Below are 18,232 nucleotides of genomic sequence, written 5' to 3'. Positions count from 1 at the left end.
TTTTTTTGCAGTTTTCATTGCTCACAGGTCTTCTCATTTGCACCCAGCATTCCCTTCTATTAAAATATCTGGAGCCAAGACCAAACTTAGGTGTATGGGTGCTGGGGCCAAGAAACTGGGTTTGCTGAGTATCGCGTCATGGTAGGTCCAGGGTCAGCACAGATTCCGCATTTGGTCATTCTGAGACCTGATCTCTTTATACCTCCCCTCCCCCTGGCTGGAATGTTTCTGTTCGCCAGGGCAAGAGCAACAGAATCTGAGTCTTGTGCTTTGCAGCCACCCTTATACTAGCACAGCTCCATAATGCTGAGTACTCTTCCTCCTCTACCTCCTTTCATATCCTAAACATTTCATGGGCTTCACGTATCCATTTATATATATGCAAAAATGAAGTTCATTTAAGTTTAAAAATGTAAGAGTGGGACAATTAAAAGAATTCAAGCCCTCAAGGATACCTTTACTCATATAGAATCTCTCTCTCTTTTTTATTGTGTTTTAGGACAGCGAAAAAAAGGGATTTATAAATAAAATCTATGCCATCCAGGAAGTATGTATCAGTGTCCAGAACATCCTAGATGAAGTTGCTTCCTTTGGCGAAAGGATAAAGAAGTGAGTGATGCTGACATGTGAGCCCTGGTGTTCTGTGGGACAGTGTCCATTTGTTTCTCAGAGGGTGAACTGCCACATTCTTTCTGGCAGGGGACACTCCTGGGTGATCTATTGCTCAGTTTTATCATTATTTACTTTGTTTCTGCCTGTCTTTGGTTTTATGAAAGTTCTGTCAATTTCCTCCTTGAAATTTAGAACATATTGGTTGGAAAGAAGTCATACTTGTAGCTTTGAAGAAATAACACCGTCCTAAATTTTAGCACATTTTCACAGTGAGACTTTGTTCTTACACAGAATATGAAATTGTGATAGAAAAAAAATAAACCAAGTTAAATGAGGATTTCAGGTAATCAAGACACACCTGCAGTTTATTATTGGTCGAGTTATAATTTCTTCAATAAAGTTAAATTTAAAAAAATCATACTATATATAGCACCCTGCAAAAATATGCTTTCAATTTTGTATATTTAAATAGCTGAGATCATAATTATAGATGAAATAAACTAATGCGTTCTCATTTAGAAAATATACATAATTTTTATAATTTAAAAAACAATCTTTTAAACAAGGAAATAGAGCTTCATTGAGAGCTGATGTAAAATTAAGAAACATATTACTTGCATTTTACTTCAAATAGTTTTATTTATTAATATATTTTTTAAACCAACTGTTTAATTATAAAAATGGTAAGGTGGATTTATAATTAGTTATTAGTAAAAAATATTCTAAGGCCCCGTACCGACTAAACTATGTGAAAATTGGCCTACATAATGATTTCTAAATGATCTATTCAAGAAGGGGTGCTGTATATCTGGATAAGCCTACATTTTCCTCGTTTTATATATCTATTCATTGTTTATTATTCATAACCAAAAGTGTTCTGCAGATTTGGATCCTTGGGCATACATAGAAATTGAAAGGAGTAAATTATTTAAACTAAAGGTGTGAGTCATTCATCTGGTGCCTTTCATGTTTCAAGGCATAATGCATTTTATTTTGTATAATTTTTTGTTTAACACATTTCCACATATGCATAGGTGCTGAGTTTCCACTTTCTCGTATCATATTAGACAGAACAGCCTCCTTCTCACTCCCAAATGTGCCTCTAAGCAACATTCAGTATCAGACTTCTAAAGACTGATTTCCACATCTTTTCTCTTTTCTTCTTCTCCATGTTATTTACATCTCTAAGCATGTTTCCTTGTTCTCCACAACCTATCTGCAGAAGCAGAGTGTGAAGTCCTAAATGGGGCATTTCCCTATTGAGTATTGTCCTTTCTCTGAGGTACACTGTGTATTGATTACCTGACAGAAACATCTCATTTATATCAGAAGACCCTGGGTCAACTCTAAGGTCAGGATTGTGAATGCCTGAAGGGGAGAGGCTTCTTTGTAACTCTGGGTGTTAGGAGACTCAGACAGGTGCTTGGCTGGAAAAGACCATGGCCAGTTGAAGGAAATGACCAGATCCTGGCTGTGGACCAGGCTTGGGGAAAACTGGATTTTGTGAACTTTCCAAGGTATAGACAGAGGTGCAGGTATAGGCTGAGGTACAGGAACACCGCATAGGATCTAGTGAGTCTTGTAGGAGCTATCTTTTCGGCACAGTAATCTTTCAAATACTATAAGAGAGAAGCTCCCCTGGGGTCACGCGGGATAAAATGGATCTATCCAGAAAGCAGATACAGAAGCAATCTTTAAGTACAAAATGAAAGCCTCCATAATTACCACATCTTGTTACTAAATCATTCCAGAACTTTCTTGAATTGCATCTCTTAAGATCATATTCTAGATATAGATTCCACAATGCACTGTGGAAAAAGAAAAGGGCAGTCTTTTTTCCCCCTGGGAAAAAAGCTACACTGGTATTCCTTGCCATTTTTCCTTCCAAGAGGAGTAAGAACACAGGGTGTTCTTCAGTGAGGGTGCCCAGAGGGAGGGTTTTCTGCGTGAAGAGCCAGTGCCCTCACACATGGAGTGGTGTGATAGATGGCTCGGAGCTGAGCCACAGGAGAGCAAACAGACCCTCAGCCTTCTGTTCTCTCCACAAGCGGGCAGAAGCAAGGGAACTACAGGTGTCAGTGAAGGAGGGAAGGCATGATTCTTTGCCTGGTGACAGTTATAGGACTCACTCTGGCCATAGGAGATAAAAAAACACGATAGCAAAGCCAGACCCCAAGAGTTACTAAAAACAAGACAACCAGATTGATCCAACTTTGGCTTTCTTACTAGAAAAAAAACATTTTTAGGAATTTGACCTAGAGAAAGACAAAAAGCAAGCCATATACCACAAAGCTAAGGAATAACTCTTAAGTGTTAGGCTGAAGGGTAGTACATGAAAAAATCTCTTGAGAAACATCCTTTATTGGATCAAAAACTTCCCTGGAAAAACCCAGCCCAAGTGAGCATAGCATCCATTACTGGGAAATTAGAAGAAATAAAAAACACTGACATTTATCCATATCATGTACAATTTCATATTTTCTTGAAGTGTCTTGGGGCCCTTCTCACTGCTTGATAAGAAGAAATGCCACACTTTATAGACTCCTAGAGTTGAATGGCTCTAATAACTTCATCTTGATTCACATAAACATGTTGCCATCACTACCAGTCTTCCTGGATACAATAAAAGCTGTCCCCATTTTATAACCGGGAAGGTTGACGCTTAGAGAGGTTTACCACCTAAAGTCACATAGCAGAATCTAGGCTTTGAACACGGATTTGCTACCTTCTTTGGTTTTTTTTTTTTCATTAAATTATGCTAAGAGTCACTCAGCAAGATATGTTAGTTCCTCTTTGGAGGCTGAACTTCAAGGCAATGGTATGCCTATAAATGGAGATATGATTATATACCCAACCTCGAAGGCTCGTGGAATGGTTCTGTTTACTTTATAATTTTGTCACTCTCTCTTAGAAACTACCAGACTCACAATAGATATTCTACACAAAAAGCCTAAAAATATCCGTTTTTCCACGTTCCATTTGCCTTCTGTCTTGATCTTTCTTTTTGTCTCATTAAAGTCCTTCCCATCTTAGTACTGTCTCTTTTGTAACTTCCTGTCCTTCTGTTCATTGATCCCATTTTTCTTCTTTGTTCTGATGTTATATCATTGTCAGTACTCCGTCTTGCTTCCTTCCCTGACCCTCTACATTATTAGTCACCAGCAGTGTGGAAACACTGCAGAGCCATCAGCCAGGCCCTGTTATAACCCACCCTTTTCCAGCTTATACTCCCTTTTTGGTCTTCCCAACAAATCTATCATGTGCCATGTTCTCCTTTGCTATCAACAAGGTAGGGAGAATAGTAGGTAATGTTGACTTTATTTCTTAATTATGTATTTCTGGGAAGAGGGCTATGATGGCAGGTGAATTTTTACAAAATTCCCTCTTCCTGACTTCTAATTCCATTTGAAACATAACTGAAGTGGGAAGTGAGTATTCCTCTAAGGATTTCTAAAGTTCTGAAGATTTACACAACCGTGTAAGATTTAGATCTATGGACAATCGTTGGCAACATTTTATTTCCAATGTGGTTAATCCTGTGAGAGTTCATAGAAGAAAGAATGGTAGGCCCAGGGGCATTCTCCTCTATGAAAATTTGGAGAAAACAAGATTCAGTACTAGTTTTAGAAGTAGAAAAATATTTTTAAATCATGGGGAGTCACCCAAGTAGTGTGATGACCTTAGACCCTTAAGTCACATGGGACAATCTGGAGAGGTTGGTGTCAACACCTTTTACCTGGGCCCTGTGTTCATGAAGTTGAGCAGATTATGACTAACCTGTATCTTCTGATAGCCTATTACAATTGGAATCTATTCCAGTGAGAAATACAGTCTTTACTAGATCCTTAGTCCAGATTTTGAATCAGAATCACATTTATTTTCATCTTTGTTTGAAAAAAGTATGAAGTGCTCAGATTGCTGATGTATTAATTTCTCATTCAGTACTTTCAACTGGACCATCCCATTCTTAAGCTGGCTGGCCATTGTAGCCCTCTGTGCGTTCACAGTCATCCTGTACTTCATTCCGCTGAGATACATTGTCCTTGTCTGGGGTAAGTAAAGCCTTTTTTTTTTTTTTTTTAAACTGTCACAGCTGCTAAGAACAAACTATCTTTAAGGGATGAGTTATACTGTCAGTAGTTCCCTATATTTATGGTCATGAAGCTACTCCATGATGAAAAGAGACAGGTCAGTTAAAAATCACAAGAGTATAAAGATTTAGGTCTATCTGCAAATGCATTTTTCTTATCTGGCACCATAGGCTCCATCATACTATAAACATGTAGTTGTGCAGATTCTTCATATATCAAAGTGTAGCTTTGTCTAGATATCACTCTGATTTATTTCCACCATTTATACATAAACAGAGGCATTTTGATCCATATGGTGCATTTAGGACAATATGCTTTTGTGCTGTGGAAATGTCCTTTATCTTACGGAAATGTCCGTAAACATGGTACTATATATGGCTGCCTGTTTAAGAGGTCACCTTTAAGGAAGCAGGAAGAGGGTCCTTGGCATTGGCAGGCTGCTTGGGAACAAAAAGCCCTGCTTTATGTGTACTAAACAAGAATGCTTCTGTAAAAACCCACTTTAAAGGTGATATTTGGGGGTCCTAATTTCTAATGCAATTATGCTTCATGCTAACAGTTCCCATGTACCTAGACTATACTTAGGTGGTACTTTCAGCATTCTTCATAGTTTGGGGTTTTTTTGGGTTTTTTTCTTTCTCTTATCTGACACAATTCTTTGTTTGGAAAACTTAATTTTCAGTCTCCAAGATCAACTAACATATAAAACTACATTAATGATATATTATATATATATATATATATATATATATATATATATATATATATATATATATAAAAACAAGACTGGGTAGGAGTAGAATTCTCTACTTGCCCCTGGACTGCATACACCCGAGATTGCTAAACTTATACAAAATGCAAAGAACCAAAATGGGTTTTAATTTCAGAACACATGTGCTTACACTGAAAGCAAAAAGATGAAAAGGAATGTTTTGTTCTGTTAAGGCTTTTAAAGAAATATCCTGGAATAAAATGAAAAAGGGTCTGATGTCTCCAAGCCCTCCAGTTTACAAATCCTTACCTCGCTATTCTTTTTGGCATATCTTGTCATATCTTCAGCAAGCCCTCTTGCCCCTGTCATCACTATCATTACCTTTACATCTTGGGTAGGGAGTGGAGGGTGAAGGGAAGGGTGATTATGTTTTCCTGCCTTAATTTCTATAATTTAAAGAAGCAGTTTCAACTAAGTGCTTTCACTATACAAGGGAAGAGGCATTTCCACCATGTTCTTGCGTCGCTATTGTATGCTCTTTCATTCCTTCCTCTAATATTTAAAACGGCTGCTGTTTTATTGAAGGAATTAAGGTAGGGCGTTAGGTGTGGCAGTTTATTACCTCTAACCTACTTAGGGTCAGACCTGCCATCTCAGTTGTGATAGGTGGGGAACTTCGGGTTTCCTTTCCCCAGGTTCTCAGAAACTGGAGCCCACGGCAGACATCTGGCTGTGTAATCTGGGTTGGCCTCACTGGCAAGCTGTCTTAAACGTAATTTGCAGAGAATGTGTTTGGGTCTCTTGTTTCATCAAATAAAATAAAACAAAACAGTATTCCTTTAGTGGTAGGTGATTGCTGAAATATTAAATAGAAATTTAAGACATGAGTCTCACATGGGGAGACAGGGACCAAATCATAATTGCATTGGTTTATTCTGCTCAACTCCCTGAAGAGCCAAGATGCTCCAGTTTGTGACCCAGTTTTTACCACTCTGATTTCATAAAAAGCTGTTTATTTATGTATTTTTATGTGAATATGCTTGGTAATTTATTAAGTGCAATATAAATTTAAAACAGTAGACTTATCCAATTGAAATTCTACATTATTCCATAGAATATGTAGAATAGGTACTTCTAGTTTTATACATTATTTTGACATTTCTACCTCATTAAATTTGGGTTTTTTTTTTTTTTTTTTTGTATAATAGCTCCAAATTCATCTGTATTTGCCCCTCATCCACATTTGCTCTTCAGGTAGCACAGAGGATTCACTGTTGAATAATTTAGCATGGGTAGGTTTGGCTCATTTTTAATGGTTCTTGGCCATTTTAATCCAAGAAGTGATCCAAGTCAATCACAGTAGCATCTTTTGCAAGCCTTAAATTTAAATTTCTTATAATTTAAAAGGAAAATTGGTTTCTATAAATCTCAATGCCAGAAATATAGAAATGGAAACATTCTTTCTTGTGATGAGAACTTTTAAGATCTACTCTTTTAGCCACTTTCAAATGTGCAATACAGTATTATTAACTATAGTCACCATGCTGTACATTAGATCCCCATGACATTTTATTGCTGGAAATTTGTACCTTTTGACTCCCTTACCCACCTCCCACTCCTCCGCCTCTGGTAACCACCAGGCTGTTCTCTGTATCTATGAGCTTGATTTTTGTTTTTATTTAAGGAGTCCACATATAAGTGAAATCATATGCAGTATGTGTCTTTCTCTGTCTGACGTATTTCACTTAGTATAATGAATGCCCTTGAGGTCAATGCATGTTATCACAAATGGGAAGATTTCAAACTTTTTTATGGCTGAATAATATTCCACTGTGCATATGTATACCACAACATTTTTACCCATTCACCCGTCAACGGACACTTAGGTTGGTTCCATGTCTTTGCTATTATAAATAATGCTGAATGAACATGGGGGTGCACATGTATTTTTGAATTAGTGTTTTTGTTTTCTTCAGATAAATACCCAGAAGTGAAATTACAGGAACATAGTGGTAGTTTTATTTTTAATTTTTTGAGGAACCTCCATACCTTTTTCTGTAGTGGTTGTACCGACTTACATTCCCACCAGCAGTTCACAAGGGGTCCCTTTTCTCCACACCCTCCCCAACATTTGTTATTTATAGACTTTTTGATGATACAGCTATTCTGACAGGTGTGAGGTGATATCTCATTGTGGTTTGGATTTGCATTTCCCTGATGATTAGTGATATTGAGCATCTTTTCATGTATCCGTTGGCCATCTGTCGTCTTTGGAAAAATGTCTATTCAGATCCTCTGCCCATTTTTTAATTGTTTTTGACAGTTGAGTTGTATAAGTTTTTAATATATTTTGGATATTAGCCCCTTATCAGGTATGATTTGCAAATATTTTCTCCCATTCTGTAGGTTGCCTTTTCATTTTGTTGATGGTTTTCTTTGCTGTGCAGAAGCTTTTTAGTTTGACGCAGTCCCACTTATTTTTACTTTTGTTATCATCTATAGTTTCTTCTAGGAGTTTCGTGGTTTCAGGTCTTAACATTCAAGATTTAGTCCGTTTTGAGTAATAATTTTTGTAAGCGGTATAAGATAATGGTCCAGCTTCATTCTTTTGCTTGTGCCAGTCCAATTTTCCCAACATCATTTCATGAGGAGACCGTCCTTTCCCCATTGTATATGCTTGGCTCCTTTGTTGTAAATTAATTGACCAGGGACTTCCCTGGTGGTGCAGTGGTTAAGAATCCGCCTGCCAATGCAGGAGACACAGGTTTGAGCCCTGGTCCGGGATGATCCCACATGCCGCGGAGCAACTAAGCCTGTGTGCCACAACCACTGAGCCTGTACTCTAGAGCCCACGCGCCTAGAGCCTGTGCTCCGCAACAAGAAAAGCCACTGCAATGAGAAGCCCACACACTGTAATAAAAGTAGCCCCTGCTCACCACAAATGCACAGCAACAAAGAAAGCCATGCACAGCAACAAAGACGCAATGCAGCCAAAAATAAATTTATAAAAAAAAAATTAATTGACCATATATACATGGGCTTATTTCTGGGCTCTCTATTCTCTTCTATTGATCTATGTCATCTGTTTTTATGCCAATACCATACTGTTTTAATAACTATAGGTTTGTAATATAGTTTGAAATTAGGGAGCATGATGGCTCCAGGTTTGTTCTTCTGTTTTAGTATTGCTTTGCAATTCAGGGTCTTTTGTGGTTCCATACAAATTTTGGGATTTTTTTCTATTTCTGTTAAAAATGCCATTGGAATTTTGAAAGGGATTGTATTGAAACTGAAGATGGCTGTGGGTAGTATGAACATTTTAACAATATCAATTCTTTTAATCCTTGAGCAGGGAATACCTTTCCATTTATTTGTCTTCTTCAATTTCTTTCCTCAGTGTCTTACAGTTTTCAGTGTACAGGTCTTTCATCTTCTGGGTTAAATTTGTTACTAAGTATTTTTTTCTTTTTGATGGGATTGTTTTAATTTCTCTTTCTGATACTACATTGTTAGTGTATAGAAATGCAACAGATTTTTGTGTATTGATTTTGTATCCTGCAACTTTACTGAATTCATTTATTAGTTCTAACAGTTTTTTGGTGGAGTCTTTAGAATTTTCTATATATAAAAAACCATGTCATCTGCAAATAGTTTTACTTCTTCCTTTCCAATTTGCATTGTTTTAAAATCTATTTGTCTTATATAAGTATAGCTTCCCCTGCATTCTTTCAGTTCCATTTGCATGGAATATCTTTTTCTATCCCTTCATGTTTAGTCTGTGTGTGTCCTTACACCTGACTTAATCTCTCATAGGCAGCAATACAGAAGGGTCTTGCTTTTTTTTTTTTTTTAATCCATTCAGCCACTTTATGTATTTTGACTGGAAAATTTAGTTCATTTACATTAAAGTAATTATTGATAGGTATGTACTTACTGCCATTTTGTTAATTGTTTTCTGGCTGTTTTGTAGTTCCTCTGTTCTTTTCTTCTTCTCTTGCTTTCTTATTTTGTGGTTACCACGAGGCTTATGTACAAGAACTTAATTTTTAAAAAAAATTTTTTTTTTTAGCTGCATTGGGTCTTCGTTGCTGCACGTGGGCTTTCTCTCTAGTTGTGGCAAGCGGGGGCTACTCTTCGTTGCAGCGCATGGGCTTCTCATTGTGGTGGCTTCTCTTTGTTGTGGAGCATGGGCTCTAGGCACATGGGCTTAGCTGCTCCGTGGCATGTGGGATCTTCCTGGACCAGGGCTTGAACCCATGTCCCCTGCATTGGCAGGAGGATTCTTAACCACTGTGCCACCAGGGAAGTCCCAAGAACTTAAGTTTGAATGCATTTGAAAGTTCTAAATTTTTACTCTATTTCCCTGTTTTATATGTTACATTTTACACCTTTTTATTGTTGTGTATCCCTTAACTAAATATTGTAGTTATAGTTATTTTTACTATATTTGTTGTATAATCTTCATACTAGCTTTATAAATGATTAAGCCACTATGTTTAGTATATATTTACCTTTACTAGTGACATTTGTACTTGCATGTGTTTTCTTTCTACTTACAGCACACTTTCTTTTGGCTTAAAGAAGTCCCTTTAACATTTGTCATAAGGCAGTTTAGTAATGATAAACTCTTTTAGCTTTTGCTTGTCTGGAAAATTCTCTTTTTCAGTTCTGAAGGATAACTTAGCTGAGTAGCGTATTCTTGCTTGGAAGTCTTTTTTCTTTTAGCACTTTGAATATATTATGCCATTCCTTTCTAGTCTTCAAAGTTTCTCCTCAAAAATCTGCTTATAGTCTTTTGGGGGTTCTCTTGTACATAACAAGTTGTTAATCTCTTGATGCTTTTATGACTCTTGTCCTTAACTTTTCACATTTTAATTATATGTCTTGATGTGGGTTTCTTTGGGTTTCTCTTATTTGGAACTCCCTGGGCTTTCTGGATCTGTTTTCTTCCCCAGATTAAGGAAGTTTTCAGCCATTATTTCTTAAAATACATTTTCTGCCCCTTTCTCTCTCTCTTCCCCTGCTGGGACTCCCTATAATGCAAATGTTAGTTCGCTTGATGTTGTCCCCATGAGTCCCTTAAGCCATCTTCACTTTTTGTCATTTTTTTCTTTTTGCTCCTCTGATTTTCTATGATCCTTTCTTCTTCTTCATCTAGTCGGCTGTTGCATTCCTCTAGTGTATTTTTCAGTTCAATTATTTTATTCTTCAGCTCTGTGACTTCTATTTGGTACTTATATGTTCTATCTCTTGGTTGAACTTCTCACTTTGTTCATCCATACCCTCCTGAGTTTGGTGAGCATATTTATGAGCATGACTTTGAACTCCTTATCAGGGAAATAACATCTCCATTTCATTAAGGTTTTCTTCTCTGAGGTTTATCTTGTTCTTTCATTTGAAACATTTTCCTCATTTTGCTTGAATCTGTTGGTTTCTATGCATTAGATGAAAGAGCCACCTCTCCCAGTCTTGAAGTAGTGCTCTTGCATAGGAGATGAACCTTATCATTCAACCTTGCCTTAGCTCTTAGTTGTCTCCCAAACCTTTGTGATTGTCCAAGCAGCCTATTCTATTTTTTATTTATTTTTGGCTGTGTTGGGTCTTCGTTGCTGCGTGCAGGCTTTCTCTAGTTGCAGAGAGCAGTGGCTTCTCTTGTTGCAGAACACAGGCTCTAGGGTGTGCGGGCTTCAATAGTTGTGGCACACGGGCTCAATAGTTGTGGCTCATGGGCTCTAGAGTGCAGGCTCAGTAGTTGTGGCGCACAGGCTTAGTTGCCCTGTGGCATGTGGGATCTTCCCGGACTAGGGCTCGAACCCATGTCCCCTGCATTGGCAGGCGGATTCTTAACCACTGTGCCACCAGGGAAGTCCAAGCCTATTTTATTTTTAATAGCCCTCATAGTTGAGGATGTGTGAAGACCTGTCAGTGTCTCAAACAGGAGGATCTCAGGCAGCACCTAGATTCAGGCTAATTGAAAATCATTCCCTTAGGCAGCAGCTTTTAAATTATGCAGATATATACAGTGGGAATGCAAGTGTAAGCCCAGCTGGCCACCAGAGACAGATGATCTGGAGGTGTCCCCTGGGTGACAGTCACAAAAATCAGGGCTTTGGATGAGTTTATAAGCTCCTTTCTGGGAGATACTGATGAGCTGTGGTGAAGCAGAGGGAGAGTGCAAAGATAGCATTCCCTGGCCTGTGTCCCCTGAGAGCACCTGCATACGTCCCTAGATGTGTGCCAAACCTGAAAGCTGCCCCTGAGGCCAAAGCTCCAGGACAAGCAAATAGGCCTCTTTCATAGAAAGACTGGGGTGTGTTTGTTTCAGTCTCCTGTTTGTGCAGTGCCCTGCCTGGTGGTGGTACCTTGCAGAGAACTATCTCTTGATTGTTACAGTCCTGTGAGACTCAGGAACACCAGCTCCCCTGACCACCAGAGTCAGGCAGTCAAGGGGCATCCCCTGGGTGGCAGCTGCAAAAACTGGGGCACCAGCCATGTGTAAGAGCTCCCCTCTGAGGTGTCCGGAAGGGTTTACAGTCAGCCCTTAGATGTGTGTTTAATTAGAAGCCTGCCATGATAAAATTATAGGCCCATTTCACAGAGAGATTGAGCTCCTTGGTCTGTTACTTCTTGCTGTGCCCTGAGGGTGTTAGCTGTTTAAGACCTCTTTCTCTATTGTTTACAGTCCTTTGGGACCTGCAAACATAAGCCCCTCTGGCCACCAGAACTAGGTAATGTAGAGGTGTCTCCTGAGAGCAGTTGCAAAAATTGGGGCACCAGCCGAGGTTCTGGGAGATACTGGCAAGCTAGAGCAAGGCAGAGAGAGAATGCAAAGATTGCATCCATCAGCCTCCGTTGGCCTCTGTTCCCTGAGAACACTTCCATAGGCTCCTAGAAGTGTGCCAGAGCAGATTCCTGCCCCTCAGGCCAAAGCTCCTGGACAAGCAAATTGGGCTCTTTCTTGGAAAGACTGGGGTGTGTTTCAGTCTGCTGTCTGTCCAGTGCCCTGGGGGGTGGTAGCCTGCCAAGAACTGTCTCTCGAATGTTATAGCTCCAGGGGACCCAGAAGCACCAGTCCCCTGGCCTCCAGAGCCAAGCAATCAAGGGGTACCCCCTGGTGGCAGCCACAAAACCCAGAACATGAGACGTGGGTAAAAGCTTCCCCCCAGGAGACACTGGTGCTCTGAAGCGCAGTAGAGGGAGAGCTCAAAAATGGGGCCCACCAGCTTCTGTCCCCAGATAGTATCCCAGCAGGCCCCTGCCTCTCTGGCCAACTTTTTAAGATTAGGAAATGAATTTTCTTCACTTAAAACCTGGGCACCTTTCAAACAGCTGCCTCTGTGCTGGGCCCTGGGGTGAGTGAGTGCTCACGAGCTCTTTAAGAGCCATTCTCCTTTCACCACAGCACGTTGGGTCTCATGGATGCAAGCCCATTGACTTTCAAAGCCAGATGCCTTGAGGGCTCAACTCTCAGGTGCAGGTCTTAAAAGCTGAGGTGCCTTACGTGGTGTACAAACTCGTGGCTACTCAGGGAGAAGCTCCGGGTTTGTGAGTTTCCTCCTGATGGTGGGTAGCTGCACTGGGGGTGGGGTTTATGGTGAGATTCTCAGCATCTCCTATCCACTTGAATATAGCCTTTTTCTCATTTGCCCCACGTGAAGGAGGTGCTCAGCTAGTTTTCAGGGGGTGTTTTTTGTGTTTTTTTTTACCGGAAATTGTTCCATATGTAGCTGTAGAGTCGGTGTGTCCATGGGAAGAGGTGAGTTCACGATCGTCCTAGGTCACCATCTTGAACTGCCTCATAGATGTAAAACCTCAGGCACCAGATGTGTGTGAAAGCTCCTTTCGGGGAGATACTGGTGCTCTGGAACATGGCAGAGGGAGAGCATGAAGATGGTACCAAATGGCTGGACTGAGGCAGTCGGGGAGAGATGGTTCCTGCCAGAAAAGAAAAAAAAGATGGTGGTTGCCAGTCTCTGTCCCTGAAGAGTACCCAGGTAGGCTCCTGAATATGTTTCACATCAGATGCCTTCCCCTCATGACAAGCAAATGATCCTTTCCCACACAAAATCGGGTTGCCCCTGGATCAGCTGCATCCATGCTGGGCCCTGGGGAGGGTGAGTCTGAACACACAAGTTGGTTTCTGAAGCTAGATGTTTTGAGACAAATAGACTAATAGAACAGAATTGAGTGCCCAGAAATAAATCCAAGCATATATGGTAAATTAATATTTGACCAGGGAGCCGAGAATACTCAATGAGAAAAGATAGTCTTTTCAATAAATGGTGCTAGGAAAACTGGATAGTCACATGCAAAAGAATGAAACTTGACCCCTATGTTACACCAGTCACAAAAAATAACTTGAAATGGATTGTAAGACCTGAAACCATGAACCTTCTAGAAGAAAACATTTTTTAGAAAGTTCTTTGACATGGGTCTTGGTAATGATTTCTTGAAAATCACACCTAAAACACAAAAACAAAATAAACGAGTGGGACTGTATCAAGCCAAAAAGCTTCTGCATAGCAAAAAAAAAAAAAACAAAACATTAACAAAGTGAAAAGACAATCTACAGAATGGGAAAAAATATTTGCAAACCATATATCTGATAAGGGGCTAATATCCAACATATATAAAGAACTCATACAATAACAAAAAAAAAATAAAAATGGGCAAGGGACCTGAATAGACATTTTTCCAATGATATACGAATAGCCAACAGATCCATGAAAAGATGCTCAATAACCCTAGTCACTAGGGAAATGCAAATTAAAACCACAATGAGATAGCACCTCATGCTTGTTAGAGTGGCTATCATCAAAAAGATAACAAATGCTGGTATGGATGCAGAGGAAAGGGAACCCTTGTACACTCTTGGTGGGAATGTAAATTGGTACAGCCACTATGGAGAACAGTATGGAGAGGCCTTAAAAAAATTAAATAAATATAGAACTACCATATGATCCAGCAATTACACTTCTGGGAATTTATCCAAGGGAAACAAAAAGACTAACTCCAAAAGATATCTGCACCCCCATGTTCATAGCAGCATTATTTACAATAACCAAGACATGGAAACAATCTAAGTGTCCACTGATGGATGAATGGATAAAGAAGTGGTATACAATGAAATATTATTCAGCCATAAAAAAACAAGGAAATCTTGCCATTTACAACAACATGAATGGCCCTTGAAGGTGTTATGTTAGTGAAATAAGTCAGAGAAAAACAAACACTGTATGATTTCACTTATATGTGGAATTGGAAAAAAAAAAAAAAAAAGCAAAAATAAAAGCCCAAACTCACAGAAAAAGAGAAAAAAAAATTTTCTTTTATCTATACAAGACGATGGATATTAGCTAAACCTACTGTGGTAATCATTTCACTATATGTGTACATCAAACCATCATGCTGTATACCTTAAACTTGTATGTCAATTATTTCTCAAACCTAGAAAAAGAAAAAAAATCTTGATGTTTTGGGGGCTCATCTCTCCAGGTGCAATTCTTAAAAGTTGGGGAAGCCTGATTTGGGGTTCAAACCCTCACTGCTCAGAGAGAAGTCCCTCCTGATTGTGGGTTCTTAGGCTAGGGGTGGGGTTTATGGTGTGGTTGTGTCCCTGCCTCTCTTACCTGCTTCGATGTGGGCCTTCTCACGATGGCCAGTGTGTAGACTCACTCAGCCAATTTGTAGGTTATTTTCAGAGGTAGCTGTTCCATATGTAGCTGTAGATCCAGCATGTTGGTGGGAAGAGATGTGTTTGGGATCCTTATATGTCGCCATCTTCAAAGCTTTTTAGTTTTTTAAAGCTGGTGGTAAACCCTTCCAAATTCCAGGTCATTTTGAAATTAAAACAGAAAAAGCAAAAACCCCGGTTAGTTTGCATAATAACAACACCTCCCCACCACTGAAAAAAAAAAGTATCTTTTGAAATGGGGGAACCAGTAAGTCAGATTTCTTGCCTTAAAAACAATCCCAATCCAAAATGTAGGGAGACAAGTTTCATCATAGTTGAAACATTAAAGCAAAGCTTCTAAGTACTGTAACACTGAGGGGAAAGGCAAGATAGGCCAGGTGCCTTTTGTTTCCCAAATAGAAAGCCTTTCCTGCTGGGAAGAAGCCACTGAAGTACAAAGAGAAAAACAGAGCAGCTATGGAGTTGGGAAGGTGGAAAGGAGGGAAAGAGGGAAAGAGGGAAAGAGGGAAAGAGGGAGGGAGGGAGGGAGGGAGGGAGGGAGGAAGGAAGGAAGGAAGGAAGGAAGGAAGGAAGGAAGGAAGGAAGGAAGGAAGGAAGGAAGGAAGGAAGGAAGGAAGGAAGGAAGGAAGGAAGGAAACTGGGTTTACTGGTTCATTCAGTCAAGGCTGAAATAAAGGCAGCTTAATCTGGATCTTTAAATCACCACAACACTTTTGACAGAAATGAGTATTTGAACTCCAAACTTTATAGATTTCAATAATGTTTGATCTGTCACTTTTTCAGGCATCAATAAATTTACAAAAAAGCTGCGGAGTCCATATGCAATTGATAATAATGAACTACTTGACTTCCTTTCCAGAGTCCCTTCAGATGTGCAAGTGGTATGTAGGTTTCATTATTATAACTACAGGCATAGCTCATTTTATCGTGCTTCACTGATATTTCTTTTTATTTTTCTTTACACGTTGAAGGTTTGTGGCAACCCCGCATTGAGCAAGTCTATTGGAACAATTTTTCCAACAGCATTTGCTCACTCTGGGTCTCTGTGTCACATTTTGGTAATTCTTGAAACGTTCTGAACTTTTTCATTATTATTATATTTGTTATGGTGGCCTATGATCATTGATCGTTCATGTTACTATTGTAAAAAGATTAATACTTGCTGAAGGCTCAGATGATGTTTAGCATTTTTTAGCAATAAAGCACTTTTAAATTAAGGTATTACTGTTTTAGATATAATGCTATTGCACACTTAATAGACTTCAGTATACCATAAACAGAACTTTCATATGCACTGGGAAACCAAAATATTCATGTGACTTGAAACATTTGCTTCACTGCAGTGGCCTGGAAACAAACATGCAATATCTCTAAGGTATGCCTGTATCATTTTAATGTAGTGTGGCATTAGGTTTTAACTTTTATATCCATTTAATTTTGAAGGATTTAGAAGAGCTAAGTAAAGCTAATAAAGCCTGTAGAAGATTTTGCCATTCAGGAATTAGCCCAGTTGGGGTGTTATCCAAGAAGAACTTACAGAGAAGACTGGGGAATGAGAGGGCATTGCATAGAGAACCTACCAGGGTGTCAGGGGGACAATCCTCCCCCAAGGTTCAGCTGGAGTTTGTGAAGGGAAGTCACCATCACCTGAAGGAGGAATTAGGAATATTAGATGGTGAAAGCAAAGTATGCCAGCAGATATTGAGAAAAACATTCCTTAAATAAATTGCATGAATTAAGTGAGTTTTAAAGATGTCTGTTTTAGAGATCAGTGAAGGGGGAAAGAGTAACTGATTTTTGAGAACCGGGGCATATCTCAATCCTTTGAAAGCCTTGGAGGTTAATTAATGCCCATTGATCATTAAATATTTTCAGAGTAAAATGAGAAATGTTTTTATCAAACTATTGAAGCTGGGTTGCAGCAATACCTTTTTCCTTTGTTTCAGCTGAGTTTTTGATTTGGTATCAGACATGAGAGTGGGCTGGATGGAGATGAAGCTTATATTAAACAAGCACACAGTAAATAATTATAGAGAACCATTATTCGGCCCTTCAAAATAGATGGAGATGGTTCTGCTTTTAATGTTACTTGGGTATACGCAATAGAGACCTCAGCCTGTTACCAAAGTTCACATCAGGGCTCTCATGTAGATTCTGGCAAGATTTCCCTTTTCTGCATCCCAGCTGCAGATCGCATACAGCTTCCAGAGCGAGCACTTTCTTTTTCCCCAAGCATAGTCTCCTCTCAATTCCTTTGCTTTTCCTTCCTTTGCCAGAAAGTGGCCACCTGACCAGCCTTTCTCTGAACTCTGTTTAAACAGGTGCAATACCAAGAACTGAAACCAGATCCTTCCCATAGCCCATGTAAAAGGAAGAAAAACAATCTTGGCTAGCCAGCTCCCAGCACTGAGGAGACCAGCATCTGTTTGGGAAGATAAAAGGAAAAGCCTTCAGCCTGAGCCGCATTTCCTTTCTTTCTGTTTTTTATTTATTTTGCCATTTTACCGTGATTGAGAGAATTTGTAAATAGTGTACAAAGGCATATGTCTTTGAAAATATACTTCCATTGTACAGAATCAATTTGATAAAGGTTTAGCTATTGCTGCGTGAAAGCCTTGTTAGCTGTGGATAATAATATAACACATTGGAACAACAAATGTAAGAATGGTAACATTGGGAGATACACATTTCTCTAATTACAAGTGTAAGAACTAGAATATTAAATGCTCAGCTGTGCTCTGATTAAATCTACATAAAATGTAAATGTCAATTTGATTTTAAAGTTTTTTTTTAATGTGACTATTTTTTATCTAAAAAGTAATCCATTACGGTTTTCTATGTTTTATACATTTCAAAAGGGAGGAGGGATCCCAGAACCTAAATAATGGAACAGATGCATTACAACTTAACATAGATTCGGATCCTGATATTCATTCCTGTGCAAATTATTTAGATATGACTAGGCTGACTTTAAGCTAATGAGTGAAGGTATATTCACCTCCTCAAGAGAATCTTCCACACACTGAAATCCTACAAAGAAAATTTCCGAATCTTCTATCATTCCATCTAAAACCTTAAAATCTCTACAGGACTACACAAAAAAATACTGCCAGGTTTATAAAT

The 18,232-nt window shown here is 39.1% G+C and overlaps 1 protein-coding gene across 3 annotated transcripts in view; it reads left to right on the top strand.

Moving 5' to 3' along the window:
- Positions 1–17,502, top strand: part of MCTP1 (multiple C2 and transmembrane domain containing 1) — a gene marked incomplete at its 3' end in the record, with an annotated part of 532,993 nt that extends 515,491 nt beyond the window's left edge. For all 3 annotated transcript variants that reach the window (XM_079918904.1, XM_079918902.1, XM_079918903.1), the window contains 4 exons: positions 500–609; positions 4,555–4,664; positions 15,893–15,990; positions 17,431–17,502. In XM_079918904.1, the coding sequence (XP_079775030.1) occupies positions 500–609; positions 4,555–4,664; positions 15,893–15,990; positions 17,431–17,502 (390 nt within the window). The remainder of the gene's footprint in view (positions 1–499; positions 610–4,554; positions 4,665–15,892; positions 15,991–17,430) is intronic.
- Between the last annotated feature and the right edge of the window lie 730 nt (positions 17,503–18,232).

The sequence above is a fragment of the Stenella coeruleoalba genome, assembly GCF_951394435.1.
Source record: "Stenella coeruleoalba genome assembly, chromosome: 3".
Classification (NCBI taxonomy): Eukaryota; Metazoa; Chordata; class Mammalia; order Artiodactyla; family Delphinidae; genus Stenella; species Stenella coeruleoalba.
This window is presented reverse-complemented; position numbering and strand designations above follow the sequence as displayed.